This window comes from Pavona decussata, unplaced genomic scaffold, assembly GCF_977016875.1.
Source record: "Pavona decussata unplaced genomic scaffold, jaPavDecu1.1 SCAFFOLD_96, whole genome shotgun sequence".
Lineage (NCBI taxonomy): Eukaryota > Metazoa > Cnidaria > Anthozoa > Scleractinia > Agariciidae > Pavona > Pavona decussata.
The window spans coordinates 861,319-876,869 of record NW_028145513.1 but is presented as its reverse complement, the minus strand read 5'-3'; the positions used below and the strand labels follow the sequence as shown (position 1 = coordinate 876,869).

Genomic DNA, 15,551 nt, shown 5'->3' with positions numbered 1-15,551 from the left:
GGTCGGCTAAAAAATCTTATATAGAATATAAGCGGTTAAAGCTTTCCTTCGCCGAGTAAATCCTATAATGTTAGGCTTACCGCACTTGAGGGCTATACTCACATGAAGTAATCATGCACTCAGAATATCTCTCGCAAACCACAAGTGTACGGATGATTTCTTGTCCATTCTTGGCAGCTTATTGAGGCACCTGTTACGACCACTAGACGCAGTGGGAGAATGGCTGGTCATTGGCAACTTGCGTTTGTCCAAATTAAACATGATGGGTCAACATACTAAATATGTAAACTTACATGGTAACAATAGAGGGGCTGAAGATATTTATTAGGGGAACTGTACAAATAACGGTACATTGAGCCGTATTTCTCACGCTTTGCCCCGCTCTTCATCCCGTACACAAAAGCTACACTGGATCAAAAGTTTTTCTCATTCGTGAAAGGCAGCGTGGGCTAGCGGTTAGGGCGCCGGACTTCAGTGGAATCCGGAGGTCCCGACCGGGTTTAGTCTGAAATGTCAGCCGTCTCCGTCTCCTCTCCCTAACCCACAGGGGGCGCGCCCCCTGTGGGTTAGGGAGAGGAGACGGCTGACATTTCAGACTAGACCGGGTTCAAATCAAGTCCCACTCTGACCGCTAGCTGGAGATGTTACACGATAGCTCCGAGTTCAGTCAATTCCTCGGCCGCGCTTGTAAATAGCAACCTGGTCTGCCTCCTGTAACTTGGGATTTTTAACCATTTTACGTTCAATTTACTTGTGCTATAAACACTGCCGAGGGTAAATAGGGGTTATTGTTTATTTAATACAATTTCAATGTAATTATAACTGAGATTCCAGCGAAACTTTATATTTAGCTTGTCAGGAACTCATTTCATATTCTTCAATAAGTGAATTATCGATTGAATTTTAAGCTAACCTTCTGCAAACTTTAAATTTTAGAAATTTGATAGATTCGGAACTGATTTCAACAAACAGTCAACTGGTGGATCAACTTAGTGTTTTCGGCTGCATCTTCAGTGCTGAAATCCGTTTACCCCATTTTGTTCTCTAAAACCATTCGATTGAAACCCTTCTTACTTCTCTGCGGCTTTGGTTGAATCTGCTTGTAAGGTGGAATAATATTGAAATAAGAAACGCTATAAGAGCGAGTAATCATGTGTTCATGAATCGTGTTCCTCAGTTCCCGTGTCATGTCGTACTTGCGAGCGAGCTTGTCCGCCACAATTTTCTTCTCGCTCGCTGTGAGCTGCGTCAGTTGACTTCCAGATTCGCTTAAACTTAAGTCTGTTGTGGACTCATCCTTCTCACTTTCTCCGCCGTTGTATTCCGGTAAGCTTGTTGCGAGCCTTACGTAGCCAGCATCAGTTGAATCTGTGTTTATTGGTGGCAAACGTATAGGATCCGGTCCTGCTTCTAATAAACAAGGATTTACCACCCCCTCCGTCAATTCTTGCGTAATTTCAGAGCGCAATTCGTCTTCATCTATTTTCAATTTTTCCAACTTTAATGTCATTTTGATAAGTCGATTCTGTTGCTTTTCCTCCTTCATAAATTGTTTCTTTAATTTAGCCGTCAACTTTCTATCATTTTTATAATTGTGTTCCTTCTGTTTGGTTGCTATTTCACCCGTTACTTGATGAAGTTTCGATACTGCATCGAACGCTGCTCTTGCAAGCCTTTGCCTATTTTCGTACGGAGTATAACTTGGACTTGCTTTTCTCTCACTGTCTTTCAAAATACCTTGTTCGGTGTCTTTCAAGTCCTTTTGAAGCTTCATCTTCTCAGCTTTAAGTAACCGCAATTTGGTCTTCTTTTTCTGTTTCTTTTTCTTGCGTCCAAAGCTCATTTCAGGATTTGATGTTTGTGTAAACGAAACGCTTCTTAGATTGTTTTCGCTGATGCGAACTTTCTTCGTGTTTGTCGACATTTTAGGGCACTGAAATCTAAATTCTGTGATGGCATACGTTACTGCAATGAAGTACCAGTGTTTTTAATAATGTATTGACAAGAGGAAGATAGCTTTTTGCAAACCGGACGTTTCTATGGAGAAACCCCACAGCCTCATAAATTTATCATAACTCTTCGGCTGACTTGCACTCACTTTATTGAAACCAAAATATGTCAAAGACGAAAGCTGGCTATTTGTTTGGAGATAATTAAAGTGTTTAAAAGTCTGTCTCAAATTAAGTAAGTAATTTTACTCAATTTCAAAAATAGAAAAGAAGGATGTTTTTGACAGTGAGTAAAGGCTCCCGTAAGTGTGATTCTGTGGAGTGATAAACAGAGGTAGTACTGAAGATTGCGGCGTGTGGGCGCCATTCCGACCATAGAAGATAATAGTGCTCCAACGTTCTGATGGGAATAAACATAATTAAGGAGAATTCGATAAAAATCTACCAGAATTGCCAGAATATAATAGAAACGTGAATTTGATATTGATTTCTCTCTTTTTTATGTCCTTGGTGAGCCCCGAGTACATCTTCATGTAAGATTATTTGAGTTTCGGATGATCTTGTACTCCCGACAGATGTTCCCACTGACAAAAACGTAAAACATTTCACGAAAATAGATCCAGGTTCACGACTAGATTGACTGAGGAAAATTTGTATTGCTTGAACGCTTTCGAAGTTATAAACTTTTGGAATTTTTAAACAGTCCCTGTAGTGTCAATAGCGACAGGAGCTGGTTCAGACGGAAAGGAATGCCGAGTACACTTTTCAACTTAAAACGCTGATATGGTGCACTACTATTGCCAAAGGCAGGTGCGAACCATGAGGTTGCTAGGTTACAAACTGAAGGTGGGTGATGTTAGCTTTATTTAGCTAGAGTTGATTTTTCTCCTGAAGGGAGAATAAGTGACATCTGCTTTTCCGAATTTGGTGAATTTAACGATTGTTCGTTACCACGTTCGTCATTTCAGTTTTAACCCATTTTTATTGAGTAATTACATAAATGATCGCTGTTACATGAAGTTGATCCCGAATTCATTTGAAACCGTCCCCCTTTTACAATTCTTGTTATTAATTCAAAACGCTAAATACCTTTACGTTTAATGAGGGTCGTACAGGGGGGTCTCTTGCATGGTTCACGAAGAGAAAAAATAGCAAATCACGGATCACAGAAATGAAAATTTCGTTTTCAAGCTCTTCACGGGTCACGCAAAACCTTCAGGTCACGGATTACGAAGAATAATTTATTACATTCACGTTTCACGGGAAATAAAATAAGCTAATCACGCATCACGAAAATACCCCTGTACGACCCTCTTTAATCGAGCAAGTTACACCGGATAAAACAGATTGTGGCATATTATTTTGTTCAAAATAAAATTCTACTTTCCTGGAGAATATTACACCTATAATTTACAGTAATTGAAAACGATTGTCTATTTATAGACAGAAGACACGGAGGTGATAAAGCGATTCACAAAACTATAAACGCAAATTAATATTTTCACCTCAGTTTCAGTGTAGAAATTTAAGTGCTCAAAACAACTTTTTTCGGGTACTTCTTGCTAAAGTCCACCACCCCTATTTTGTCCTCGTAAACCAAGCGATTGAAAACTTGCTTAGTTTTCTGCGGTTTAGGCTTTTTCCGCTTGTACGGAGGAATAATGTTGAAATAAGAAAAACTGTAGGAGCGCGATATCATGTGCTCATGAATCGTGTTTCGTAGCTCTCGCGTCATATCATACTTGTGTGCAAGTTTGTCTGCCACTATTCTCTTTTCACTTGGGGTCAGCTGGATGGCAGATTCGCTCAAAACAGAGGTCGGTCTGGATGATTCATCTTCCTCACCATCTAGCTTGTATTCAGGTTTGCTTTCTGAAATCTTTAACCATTGAGCCGAATCAGCTGATTGTATGCGAGGTAAGCGAAGATTGTTTTGCTCTCCGTCACTTAAATTACCTTTCCCCGTGCTCTCTCTCAGTTCGCGCGTTATCTCAGCGCGTAATTCCTCCTCACCCAGTTTCATTCTTTCCAACTTTGTAGTCATTTTGATAAGTCGACTGTGTTGCTTATCAGCTCTTATGGATCTTTTCTTTAACTTAGTCGTCAACTTTCTCTGTATTTTTTGTTTATTAGTCTTTTCCTTGGTCGATATTTTCCCCTGTAACTGTTGAAGTTTGGATAGCGTTTCGCTCGCTGTCCGAGCAAGTCTCTGTCGATTTTCGTATGGAGTATAACAAGGGCTTGCTTTTCTCTCGTTATCATCCAAAATACCTGCCTTCGTACTTTTCAAGTCCTTCTGAAGTTTTCTCTTCTCGGCTTTGAGGGTTTGCAGTTTAGTTCGCTTTTTCTTCTTCTTCTTCTGGACGGAACTTGTTTCAGAGTTTGGCGTCTCTATGTGTCGCAGTGTTAACGTTTCACTTAAAATGCCTCCTTCCTCGCGGTTTGCGTTGTGAAACCGAACATGCTTTTTCGCCGCAGACATTTCAGCGTCAGAACTACAGTTTTGAACAGGCGAAAACTAAACTGAGCACGATCAGACACCGCACTTAACACTACAACTGATGCACTCATAAGAGAATAGTTTTTTTTTCTTGTAAACCAACCGTATCTATGGTGAAATCCCACCAGCTCATAAATTTATGATAACTTTCGACCACCACTATAATGACCGGAATCGAACATGTGTAAGCCGAGCGACCGTTCTTTGTTTCTTCCTAATTAGACCAGTTACGTTTAACGGCTGTCTTAAGCAATGTGAAGATTTTCATAATAGCGAAGAAAAATATTTTAAAAAATCCCCCGCCGCCGTCTTTCAAGCCGGAGGTGCAAACAGGGTTATGAAAGTCGCTGTAAGACGCCATTTCCAGCCAAGAATATTAATATAGTGACAACAATGTGTTTAATATGCAAACGGTAAACATGTCATAAAGTTTAGAGTCCATAGAAGGAGCAGGTGGCAATTATTTGAAAAGTCGAGCTCAAGAAGGATTTCTCTGCAGTCGCGATAAAATGAGAAGACAAGAAGACAGATCATAAACTTAATCGGAAACGTCACGTTACTTTACGCCGGATTCCTTACTCCTCGGCTACGAATGCACTTCCTTATCACAATCGACTAAACAAAAATATTTCTTCCATGCGCATGTCTGCTTACCCTGCTGGCATGCAGAGTCGCGTCGATCTTTCCCAGATAAGCTGGGAAAGTAGAGGGTTCCTCTATCCGGAGTTATCTAGGAAAGATCGAAGCGAGTCTCCTTGCAGGGTAATGTCTGCTACTGTTTGCAAGGTTTTTGATGAATATATTTCATCCCTGATCACATTAACAAATTAAACCTGAGGCACGGTTTTGATATAAGTCTGGTTAACTGACTAAGATGTTGAAAGAAAAACGCCCAAAGAGGCTGTTAGCACGGGCACTCGATTGAAGAAACGTTGTGAGGCAAAAGGTCAAACCCTGAACGATAAGATCCAATAGCCCAGGGTGCATTCTTATGCATTCCGTGTACGTGCCACGCCGAAGATACGCTGAGAGTTTCGAACCGTTCCACGCCAAGCAGCAGCGGAAGTGCCTGCGCCAGGAAAAGTGTTATGCCGACGGCTTGTACACTCTAAATCCTACACCTGGAGAGAAATCCTGGATAATTTTGTACAAAAACAGTTTAATTGAACCGTGGAAGTTTTCGAAAGCCTACAAGTAGGACATTAAGCCTACGAGGTGAAAATTTTGACCTTTATCTTTATTCATCTCCACATAATACATCAAAACAGTAATAACTATTGTGATGGCAAAAACGTTTGACCAATGAGCTGACCATATTCCGAGCTTCTCCCTACTGGATACAAGCTAAAAAGCACGTGCGGATTTTAAGGCTTAAAATTTACATCTTTCTCGCGGACGTTTCTACACCCCAGATTTTAGTCTCTGGTATATTTCCTGATGATTGGAAATGTGCTAGAGTTACTCCGTTGTTCAAGGAAGGTGAGCCATCTGATCTGAATAATTATCGACCTATTTCGGTCATTGTTATAGCTTAAGTGTTTGAAAGGATTGTTTATGATCAGTTGTATAACTTTTTGACCAATGAACATATCATTTCTAATCATCAATCGGGTTTTCGCTCGTTACACTCAACTGTAACTGCCCTTCTGGAAGCTACGGATAATTGGGCCTTTAATATTGATCGTGGTAATGTTAATGCTGTGGTTTTCCTCGATTTAAAAAAGGCATTCGACACCGTTGACCATGATATCCTTTTATCTAAAATGTCACTTTATGGAATACAAGGAACAGCTCTTGATTGGTTTAAGTCATATTTAACTAATCGTACACAACGATGTCTTGTTAATGGTTCTCTTTCTAGAATCCGCTCACTTAAATGTGCGGTACCGCAAGGAACAATCTTTGGCCCCCTTTTATTTCTTATTTATATTAATGACTTGCCAAACTGCCTAACTTCGTGCCAGCCTAGGATGTATGCCGATGACACCCACATCACTATGCTGGCGTTGATGTGAATTCAATACAGTTAAATCTGAATCAAGATTTAGATAACCTAAACAAATGGCTTATTTCCAATAAACTTACCTTGAACACTGCTAAAACTGAATTCATGCTAATTGGCTCCAGACAAAAATTGAGTACTTTGTCGAACCCACTTGAGCTCTCGATTAATAATGTTCCGGTAGAACACGTTTCCTCTGTCAAATCGCTTGGGGTATTTATTGATGAAAATCTACGGTGGCAAACACACATTGATAAATTATCTAAAAAGGTCGCTTCCAGAATAGGAGCAATAAATAGAATTAGACCTTTTGTCCCTCCACCTACCCTTCATTACATATACAACGCACTAATTTAATCCGGCATTTCGATTATTGCAATCTTGTCTGCATGGGGTAATTGTGGTAAAACATTATTTGACAGGCTACAGAAGCTTCAGAACCGTGCCGCTCGCGTTTTAACCTTTTCTAGCTAGGATGCTGACGCTAACCGTTTAATTAGACAACCCGATTGGAAACACTTGAGCACTCAATTTCAAATACAGGAAGCCATAATGGTATACAAGTCTTTAAATGGTCTTGTTCCTTAATATTTATCATCTAAATTTGTTAAACGAAATGAAACGCGTTACTCCCTGAGGGACTCTGTTAACAAACTATTTGACCCGTTTCCGCGAACTAATTTCATGAAAAACAGCTTTACTTATAGCGGAGCAGTTCTCTGGAACAGCCTGCCCTGTCATGTGAGGGAAGCTAAATCTCTTAGTCAATTCAAAAGATTAGTTCATGATCATTTTTAATGTTAGAGTACTAGTATACACGGCATTCATGAAAAACAGGTTTCAGTTAGATTAGTTGTAGTTAGCCTAACTAACTGGGTATTGAATGTTGTTTAGGTTAGTTAGGTTATTTCTAATTTTTATACTCCTGATGGATTTTACCGTGTTTACATAAAAATTTATTGATTGATTATTGATTGATTGATTGATTGATTGATTGATTGATTCTTAAGCCGGCGACACACATAGCGATTTTATACGCCGCTCTCGGCGAATTTGAACGCCAGCGAAAATCGCAAGCGATTTTCGCCACCGATTGATGCGGACACACCTGGCGATTTGTTCGCCGATTGCGAAGATGTGGCACTTCAACCTTGTTCCCGGGCTCCATCGAGGAGCGTTTTGAAAGGTCATGTGATAAAATCGCCCAACCTGGCTAGTTGACTTTACTGGCGATTCGCAGTGATGAGCGTAGAAAATCGCGGGAACGGGCACACTTGGCGAATGCCGGCGAATTTAATCACCGATATCTGACATGCCAGATATCGGCGATTTTATACGCCGATCACGGCGACCGGCGAAAATCGCAATCGCTGCACCGGGCACACCTGGCGATTTTCGCCGATCGCGGCGATCGGCGTATAAAATCGCCAGGTGTGTCGCCGGCTTTCGTGGCTTGACTCAGTCATAGGAGCTCTGATCTCGATCGAGAATGCTCACAGGGGAGAGAAAAAGACGAAATATGCGCATGCTAAATCTAAACAGATCACCCGGCATAATTCCATCAGGTCACATCGTTCACACTTTGAACGGGACGTTTTTTTCAATCGAGTGTATATGTTGTGGTTCAATTTTGCCGTTGGTTTAAATTTTATTTTCCATTGTTTCAAATTTATTTCCACACATTACCATACCCAAGAACAATAGGAAGGTAAAAATTAAACCAAGGATAAAATTGAACCACAACATATACTTACGTTACATATGAATTACTGATTTAATCAAGTTCTCGATGCATGGATTAATTTGGGAAACTTGGAATGTTGTTATATTTTAAATGCATCGAAGACCAGTTCTGTGCGCAGATTAAGCATTTACGAAAAGAAAGCCTGAAAAAAAAAAAAAATAATAATAACAATAATAAGGATTAAACGGAATATTGGAATGACCATGACCTCTGCAATACCAGTCCAGTGCTCTACCAACAAGCTAAGGACCCATACCAGACTGTCGGAGTAAGCACAATTCTGAAACCTGAATGGGTCTGGAATGGACTAAAACATCAATGCCGCTGAAATGGAAGGAAAACACAAAGATTATTCGCCTAAACAGAACTCAATAAAAACCGTTGAAAAGAAGGTATATAATCCGAGATGATTCGGAGACGGCTGAAGGGATAAATGGTTAATTGATCGATCGAAACGCATCGAAACATGGCAGTTGGTTTTTGAAACTGGAGTGATCTCCAATCAAGATGTTTGTTTGGCTAAGAAAAAAAGAAAAGAAAGAAAGAACGGAAAGAAATGGTGAGATGCGGAGTTCTCTGATCGACCCGCCTTTTCTTTGATTGCCAACGGGTAACGCTGAAGTCAGAGAGCTTTTATATTCAATCTGCGGTGACAACTTTAATACGTGTAGATGTTTTTGATCATTTCAATAACTGAATATTTTCAGTGGGATCTTTGCGATTGGCTGGTTAAAAGGGTAGTTTCGTTCGATGTTACGACTGCCTGAACAAGATGTCAACTCGGCAGAAGCTCGGCAATGTGTCATCTCTTGAGGGTATGGACGATTTAATTTACTTAGCCTGCTCTGGTCTCCGAAATTTATTTGATTTTACACCTAATAGTCTTCTTCAGGGCCAGGGCTACAAATGATAGAAAATAATCAATATTTTCTCCATTGATTTTTTTATTTATTATTATTATTATGCGCAGTAAAACTATCTGTATGCATAGTATAAGAAGCACCACAGGGTGCGTAGCGTAACCTGTGAGCCAAGCGAAACTTAAAATAGCACGTGAATAAATCAATAATATATATATATATACATATATAAAAAAATATAAAATATATAAAAATATATAAAAGCCATAGTCTAAAAATATAAAATATCTAAAAGTCATAGTTTATATAAAAATGTATAAAAGTCATAGCTGGTCTATTCATGGCTGGTCTATCAATCTTGGTATAATAAAACATCATGTTACTACTTTGAAAATTCTTGCAATGTTCAGCGTCGCCGATAAAACCGCCTTCTGCATTTTCTCTAGGACTTGAGTAGTCTTCCGCCCAACCAGTGATCGCACACTAATTTCTGTCTCTTTCGACCAGCCGCCTGGCACATCCATGATAATGTTATACTGGTGCACCTCATATCCTTTATATTGCTCCTTCAGTTCCGAACCTCAACGGACCATACTTCATGGTTTTCTCCTCGCTCTTCTTGTCTCGATTACTAATCCATAGACGACCCATCTCTATGGTCATGACTTTCTTGCTCTCATGATTCACAACCCTCGCATCGACCCGGTTGGCTCGCACCTCCTGATGATCTGTATACACAGGTACATCCCACCACGCTTCTACTTGTTCTGACTTGTACACCGGCTTTGGCATCACTGGCGAGTACCATGGTGGTACTTCGTCAAGAAGATCTTGGTCACGTAGGAACTCGTAGAACAGGACTTTTGAAGCCATGTTATGTCTAAGCAAATACTTGTTCTGAGCTAGTGCAGAACACCCGGACAGAATGTGCGGGACACTTTCTTGGACATGGCCACATAGCCTACACTTCACATCCCCGGGACAACTCGTGTGTGTCTTCTTACTAGAGTATAGCTTTGTGGGCAAAAGTTGCTCGTACAGTTCAAATGCACCGGCAATAGTGTGCGAGGGGCATGATCTCCATTTATTCAGCCAACTGAAACACTCATTCTTGCACAGCTGATAACTGTAACTTATTATTGTTATTATTATTATTATTATAATTATTATTACCATCATCATCATCATCATCATCATCATCATCATCATCATCATCATCATCATTATCATTATTATTATTATTATTATTATTATTATTATTATTATTATTATTATTATTATTATTATTATATATTTATATATATCAGGTACTCATCGGCTCCTGATATATATGATTAAATACTTGATTCAAACAATACAATATTTAACTTAGAATTTATACAACTATCCCAGCCCCCTCGGCCTCAGTCAGAAATTAGCACGGCATCTTGAAAATGCAAAAGAGAAACATATATCGGAGCTAGGGAAACCTTCTACATCTACTCTCCCCGAGTCGTTGATCCCGCGGGCGTTCCCGAACCTGAATTTTACTCTGATGAAACGTGCCGCTGCTCAGAGACTGTCGGCTCAGTGGCTTGGTAAGTTCGTAGTTTTGCACAAAAAGATGGCTTCAGGTGGTGAAGGTTCTAGCGGCAATAATCAAGAAATTCAACCTGAAGAAGATGAATTAGCTGTCGCACGAGATACAGAAGGTGTGTTCCGTCATTTTATGTTCCAACGCTACCAAGATGAGACGGAGAGAGGGGAACAGAGCGGCGAAATGAACAACCCTACCGCGAGTGCTCGACTAGATGCACTGGAAGAACTTCGTTCTTGCAATGATGTGCATCCATTTTCGCAGCATGTTCCCGTTATTGGCAGGCGGCTAGGAGAGATAGGCGATGAAATAGATGCTAAATACAAGGACCAATTCAAGGATATGATCGATTCCTTAAGCCTTACTCCTGCAACGGCTTATGAAACGTTTGCCGCTGTCGCTCGACGGTTGTTTCGTTCAGGAATAAACTGGGGTAGGATAGTCGCTCTACTTTGTTTCGGGTACGAGATTGCTGTAAATGTCATCCGCAGAGGATTCAGTGGAAGCTTTCTACGGAGAATCATTCGATTTGTGGGGGATTTTATCTTCAATGAGAGAATTGCTCGGTGGATAGCCCAGCATGGAGGATGGGTAAGAGAGACGGAGCCTAATTTGCCTATTATGAAAATAATATCAGACTCCCTCGTGATATCATACTGTAAGATAACATTTTATGACTTTTAGTAATTCTACCGTAAAAAATTTTCTTGTTTGACTAATCTCATCGTCTGAATCCATATGTTATAAGCTTAGCCTCATGCGATCATTGTTATTTCCTCCTTTTCGTCCGATTCACGGTTTGTACAATCCCCCATGTATTTTCACCAAATATTCTTATCTTCTAGTTGTCAGCTTACGTTTACACTGTAAATTGTTTTTGTAATAGACAGTAAGTTACTTTGCGTCACTTCTTTACGAAATCCTATGTATGTGTTCGATCAAATTCACATTTAAGCTCATGTATTATATGACTCAAGTGTTCCAATTGTAAATTAGTATATATACGTATTCATGTTAGCTTGTATAATTATTTTTTGTCTTCCTAATGTCTGATATTTTTCTTCTGAGTGCTGGTATTCTGTGATTATGTAACTGATATTCTTGCCAAAATTGTAAATAAAAATATAACGGGTAAATTACATGTTACACAGCTGAAACAAATATTTCAAAGATTAGTGTACATGTAAGTACCGTTAAAGGAAGATTTAGAAGGCAAACAGCACTGAAGAAGCTTCTTTCTGTGTTTCGAAAATGACATATTCAAGTTAAGACAGATATATTTAAAACTTAATTAGTTTAGTACAAATTGTCGTACACCACATACATGTACTGCATGTCATTACCTGGCCCAATCTTAAGTCCTCATTGTCTTTATGAACAGGAAAGAATTGGTTATTTAGTCTAAGCCTCCTCTCTCAAATATCCCCTTCACACACACATACTCACAGATCCCTCTATTTACAGTTTATAAGCCTGTCTCCCATTCCTCGTATTTCTAGCTCTGGGAGGTGGCATGACTTAGTGGTTAGGGGCGCCAGACATGTAATCTAGAGGCCCTAGGTTCAAGTCTCGCTCCAAGGCCACACTTTGTAAGTAGCCAACTGATTTGCCTCCCACCAGTTGGGATTTTTAAGAAATGTTATTTTCAATTTGCATATTTATTTCACTGGTTTATAGTGTCCCCAGTTAGCACTACAGTGCTAAATACTTGGACGCTTAAATATAAAAGTCTTTTTTCCCCTTATTTGAAAACTTTCAAGTTCCAAAATCAATGAACTCTTGTAACTTTCAGATTTAGCAAGCCAGTATTGCAAAATAATTTGTCTTGTTGAATTGACACTTTTTTATAATTTCCCACATAATTACTTGCCCATCCAGCTGTCTCACTAGCTACATATAAGATTTGTTTGACTTAGATTTTTCTTACTTTGATTATTTTCTCTAATGTTGAGATTTTTCCTTCACAGAGAGCTGTGCTAGATTTCCGGCTGTCAGAACCCAGCTGGTACACCATCGGTCTTGTGCTTTTGTTAGGAACCATAGCTGTTTTCTGTGCGACAAAGAAGACGGGAACATAAATTCAAAATTATGTGACTAATTTTATGATTGATTGGAAAGGTAAATCCTTAATCACATGCATTTTCTGAAATTAGTATGCCTGTAATAAAACATTTTGAGGGGGAAGGTCCCTACCAGTATGGCAACCATGTTTTCTAAGTTAAACACCAGACTCTGCATAAAATAATGTAATGTTGGGTACACACCCCAGCCTGTACATAGTTTGAAGTTAATGTGCCCAAAATTTATTTCTAAGGTTCCAGAATTTATTTGATGCTTGGCATGTACTTGAACCCAATCATAAGTTGTGGAACTGTAAGTTACATGCCATTTATAAGTATGCAGGTTTTTGTCAAGCTTTTTATATTAGCCCAAGGTCATTTCAGCATTTCCTTATACTTTTTTCAGTCTCACTGTGTCAGTTCTTAGATTTTTCATTTCTAAACACCTAAATACAATGACAAGAAACATTTGTTCCTCTCTTGGATTTAAGCTTCTAACAGCATTCCAAAAATGTTGACATAGAGCTGTAAGTGACAAACAATGAGGCTGTCAAATAATTAAGCCCCAGACCCATGCCAAGATCCATGTAACATTTTACAAAAGTACAGAGGGCTTTCATTAATTGCGAAAATGTGGTGCTTTTCACCATGGGCCAAAACTCACTTGAAAATTAGTATATAAATCAGTCAAAGTGAGAGGATTTGACCTGATTTGACCAAGGATGGAAAATTAAAAAAAAAAAAAAAAATCAATTTGTCATAATCCTGTACTCTAGCCAAGTTAAATAATCATGTCTCCCTACTACCACTCCCAGCACCCCCCATAAATGGTTAGTGTCCAGGGTCCACTTGTTTGAAAGCCCATTAATACTAATTCATGATTAAAAGTTAACCAAAGTTTTCATCTTGCTCAATTAAAAATGGTTTGAAAGGCTCATTTTAAGCTAATGGTAAAGAAGCATCAAAGTCAATACTGAGGGACAAAAATCTTTTGGAAGAATCTTTATTGACTATAGTACAAATCAAAATTCACATCCCAGGATTAGTTTAATAGGGCTGTCAACAACTGGGCCAAGGAGACATAATATTCATTTTGCCTTCTGTGATTACAAGATATAAAGGGGCAGTGTCACCTATTTGTAATGTTGCTTTGAATGGCCAAAAACATGAATTATTTGAGTCAATGGAATTGTAAAATAATGGTTTAGTTTTGTTAGCAATAACCTTACTGGTACACAGAAGCAAGTATTGATTATGTTTGGTTGCGTATGGCTAGGATGGAAATGGATACAACTTGAAAAAAATGGCCATTTTTTTCAAGCACTTCCTTCGTATTTCAGAGAAATCACTAAAAACTGTTTACAGCTTGTTCTTCCTCAGACAAATCACTTTTTTAAAATTATTTTCCTCCAGTTGCTCTAAGAGCAATTATTTTTATGTTAGAGAAAAGGCTCTTTGTCAAATGTTTGTCTAATGAGCACTTTTACCAAAATGTGCAGTTCCAGAAAATATCCATACTCCTCCCACGGAAGGTCTTTTGTTTTGCACCCCTGCTCCCCCTAGGAAATTCCAGTTTAGCTTTATACTTTGCTTCTAAAATTTTGACTTTTAAGACCCCCCTCCCACTAGGAATTTCCAATTACCTTCCGTGGGGTGGGTATGGATTTTTTCTGGAACTGCACAATGTAATAAAATTGCCGTGACAGTACCCCTTTATCCCTCGTTAGTGATCAGCATCTAATTTCTCCTTACAATCTCCAAGAACAGTGAGGAGAACATGGATGTTTAAATTGTGAAGACTTAAAGGAATTGCTGGCTTTGATACAGTAACATCTTTCAGGGCTCGAAATAATTTCCGGAGATTCTTGAGACATGATGACCGGCCAAATTCATTTTAGCTCGGTCACGTATCGTTTCTGGCCAGTCAAAGATAAATAACTGTTAAAAACGGGTGCCCATGAACCAAAACTGCTGTTATATATTTCCAAAAAAGTTGTTGCTTAGGGCTTAGAGCACTTTTATAATTAAAGCACTCATTCTCAATAATAAGCTTACTTGTATTAATAGGTACACTGTCTATAAGACCACCCAGGATTTCCGCAATACACAGCGACTCGCTACACACTGATAACAACTGAACAACATGGAAATTTTAATTTATTTCATTTTCAATACGATCAAATGTCACTGGTCAACATGACCGGCAAGACGACAGGCTGACCATTCAACTCCCCAATCAGTCCGGACATTGTCTGTTGACCAGCCATTATGTCGAGCCCTGTCTTTGCATCAAGGTCACTGTAAATATCCAATATAGAGTTCTAAAGTGATGGCCTCACAAAAACTAAGTTAATTTATGATTATGGGATCTGTTGGGATATTTTTAAAGAGTATGGTGAAAAATGCGTACTTGCCGAAAATCATCATCTTATTGACAGAGATTTGGGGGTTAGAGATTTGAGCAGTCTTCTATGCCCCAATGACCCCATACAATTCCTTCTAATTTTGTCTTTCTGAATGTTTAGAACTGAGGCAAAATTATAAGGATTTGTATGAAGTCATTTTGGCATAAAAGTGCTTATCTAGTGCTCTATTGGTAGAACTGTAATGTGGTCACACAGAAGTTCCAATATAAAAAAAGTTCCCTGGCCCAGCAAGTGACAATATGATTACAAATTGCCTTTCAACCTCAGCTGGGTGTAAAACTGGCATTTTTTTGTGATGATTAAATTATCACTTGTCTAGAATTACATTAATTTGAAAGTATTACTAACAGAATTATTCTATTCTATTGACGGTACGTGGATGACACTTTTTGTTTGTTCCATACAGAGTCTGATGCCTTATTATTTTTTTATTT

The 15,551-nt window shown here is 39.0% G+C and overlaps 3 protein-coding genes and 1 pseudogene across 4 annotated transcripts; 1 reads left to right on the top strand and 3 right to left on the bottom strand.

The window, feature by feature from the left end:
• Positions 1-817: 817 nt before the first annotated feature.
• LOC146472830 (uncharacterized) lies at positions 818-2,072 on the bottom strand. Its single transcript, XM_085119170.1, has one exon. It carries the CDS (start codon positions 1,922-1,924, stop codon positions 1,028-1,030), a length of 897 nt encoding a protein of 298 aa, XP_084975296.1. The 5' UTR covers positions 1,925-2,072; the 3' UTR covers positions 818-1,027.
• A 1,255-nt stretch (positions 2,073-3,327) lies between these two features.
• Positions 3,328-4,583, bottom strand: LOC146472829 (uncharacterized). Its single transcript, XM_085119068.1, has one exon. The coding sequence runs from the start codon at positions 4,429-4,431 to the stop codon at positions 3,475-3,477; it is 957 nt and encodes a 318-aa protein (XP_084975194.1). The 5' UTR covers positions 4,432-4,583; the 3' UTR covers positions 3,328-3,474.
• Positions 4,584-9,165: 4,582 nt separating this feature from the next.
• On the bottom strand, positions 9,166-10,231 carry LOC146472828 (uncharacterized; annotated as a pseudogene).
• A 390-nt stretch (positions 10,232-10,621) lies between these two features.
• Positions 10,622-15,258, top strand: LOC146472827 (bcl-2 homologous antagonist/killer-like). 2 transcript variants are annotated; one of them, XR_014866501.1, is made up of 3 exons: positions 10,622-11,222; positions 12,599-13,294; positions 13,391-15,258. XR_014866501.1 is itself a non-coding variant. In XM_085119065.1 (2 exons), exons 1-2 carry the CDS (start codon positions 10,659-10,661, stop codon positions 12,707-12,709), a joined length of 675 nt encoding a protein of 224 aa, XP_084975191.1. In that variant the 5' UTR covers positions 10,622-10,658; the 3' UTR covers positions 12,710-15,258. The 2 variants fall into 2 exon arrangements, 1 of the variants encoding a protein (XP_084975191.1); XM_085119065.1 differs by having other exon boundaries at positions 12,599-15,258.
• The last annotated feature ends 293 nt before the right edge of the window (positions 15,259-15,551 follow it).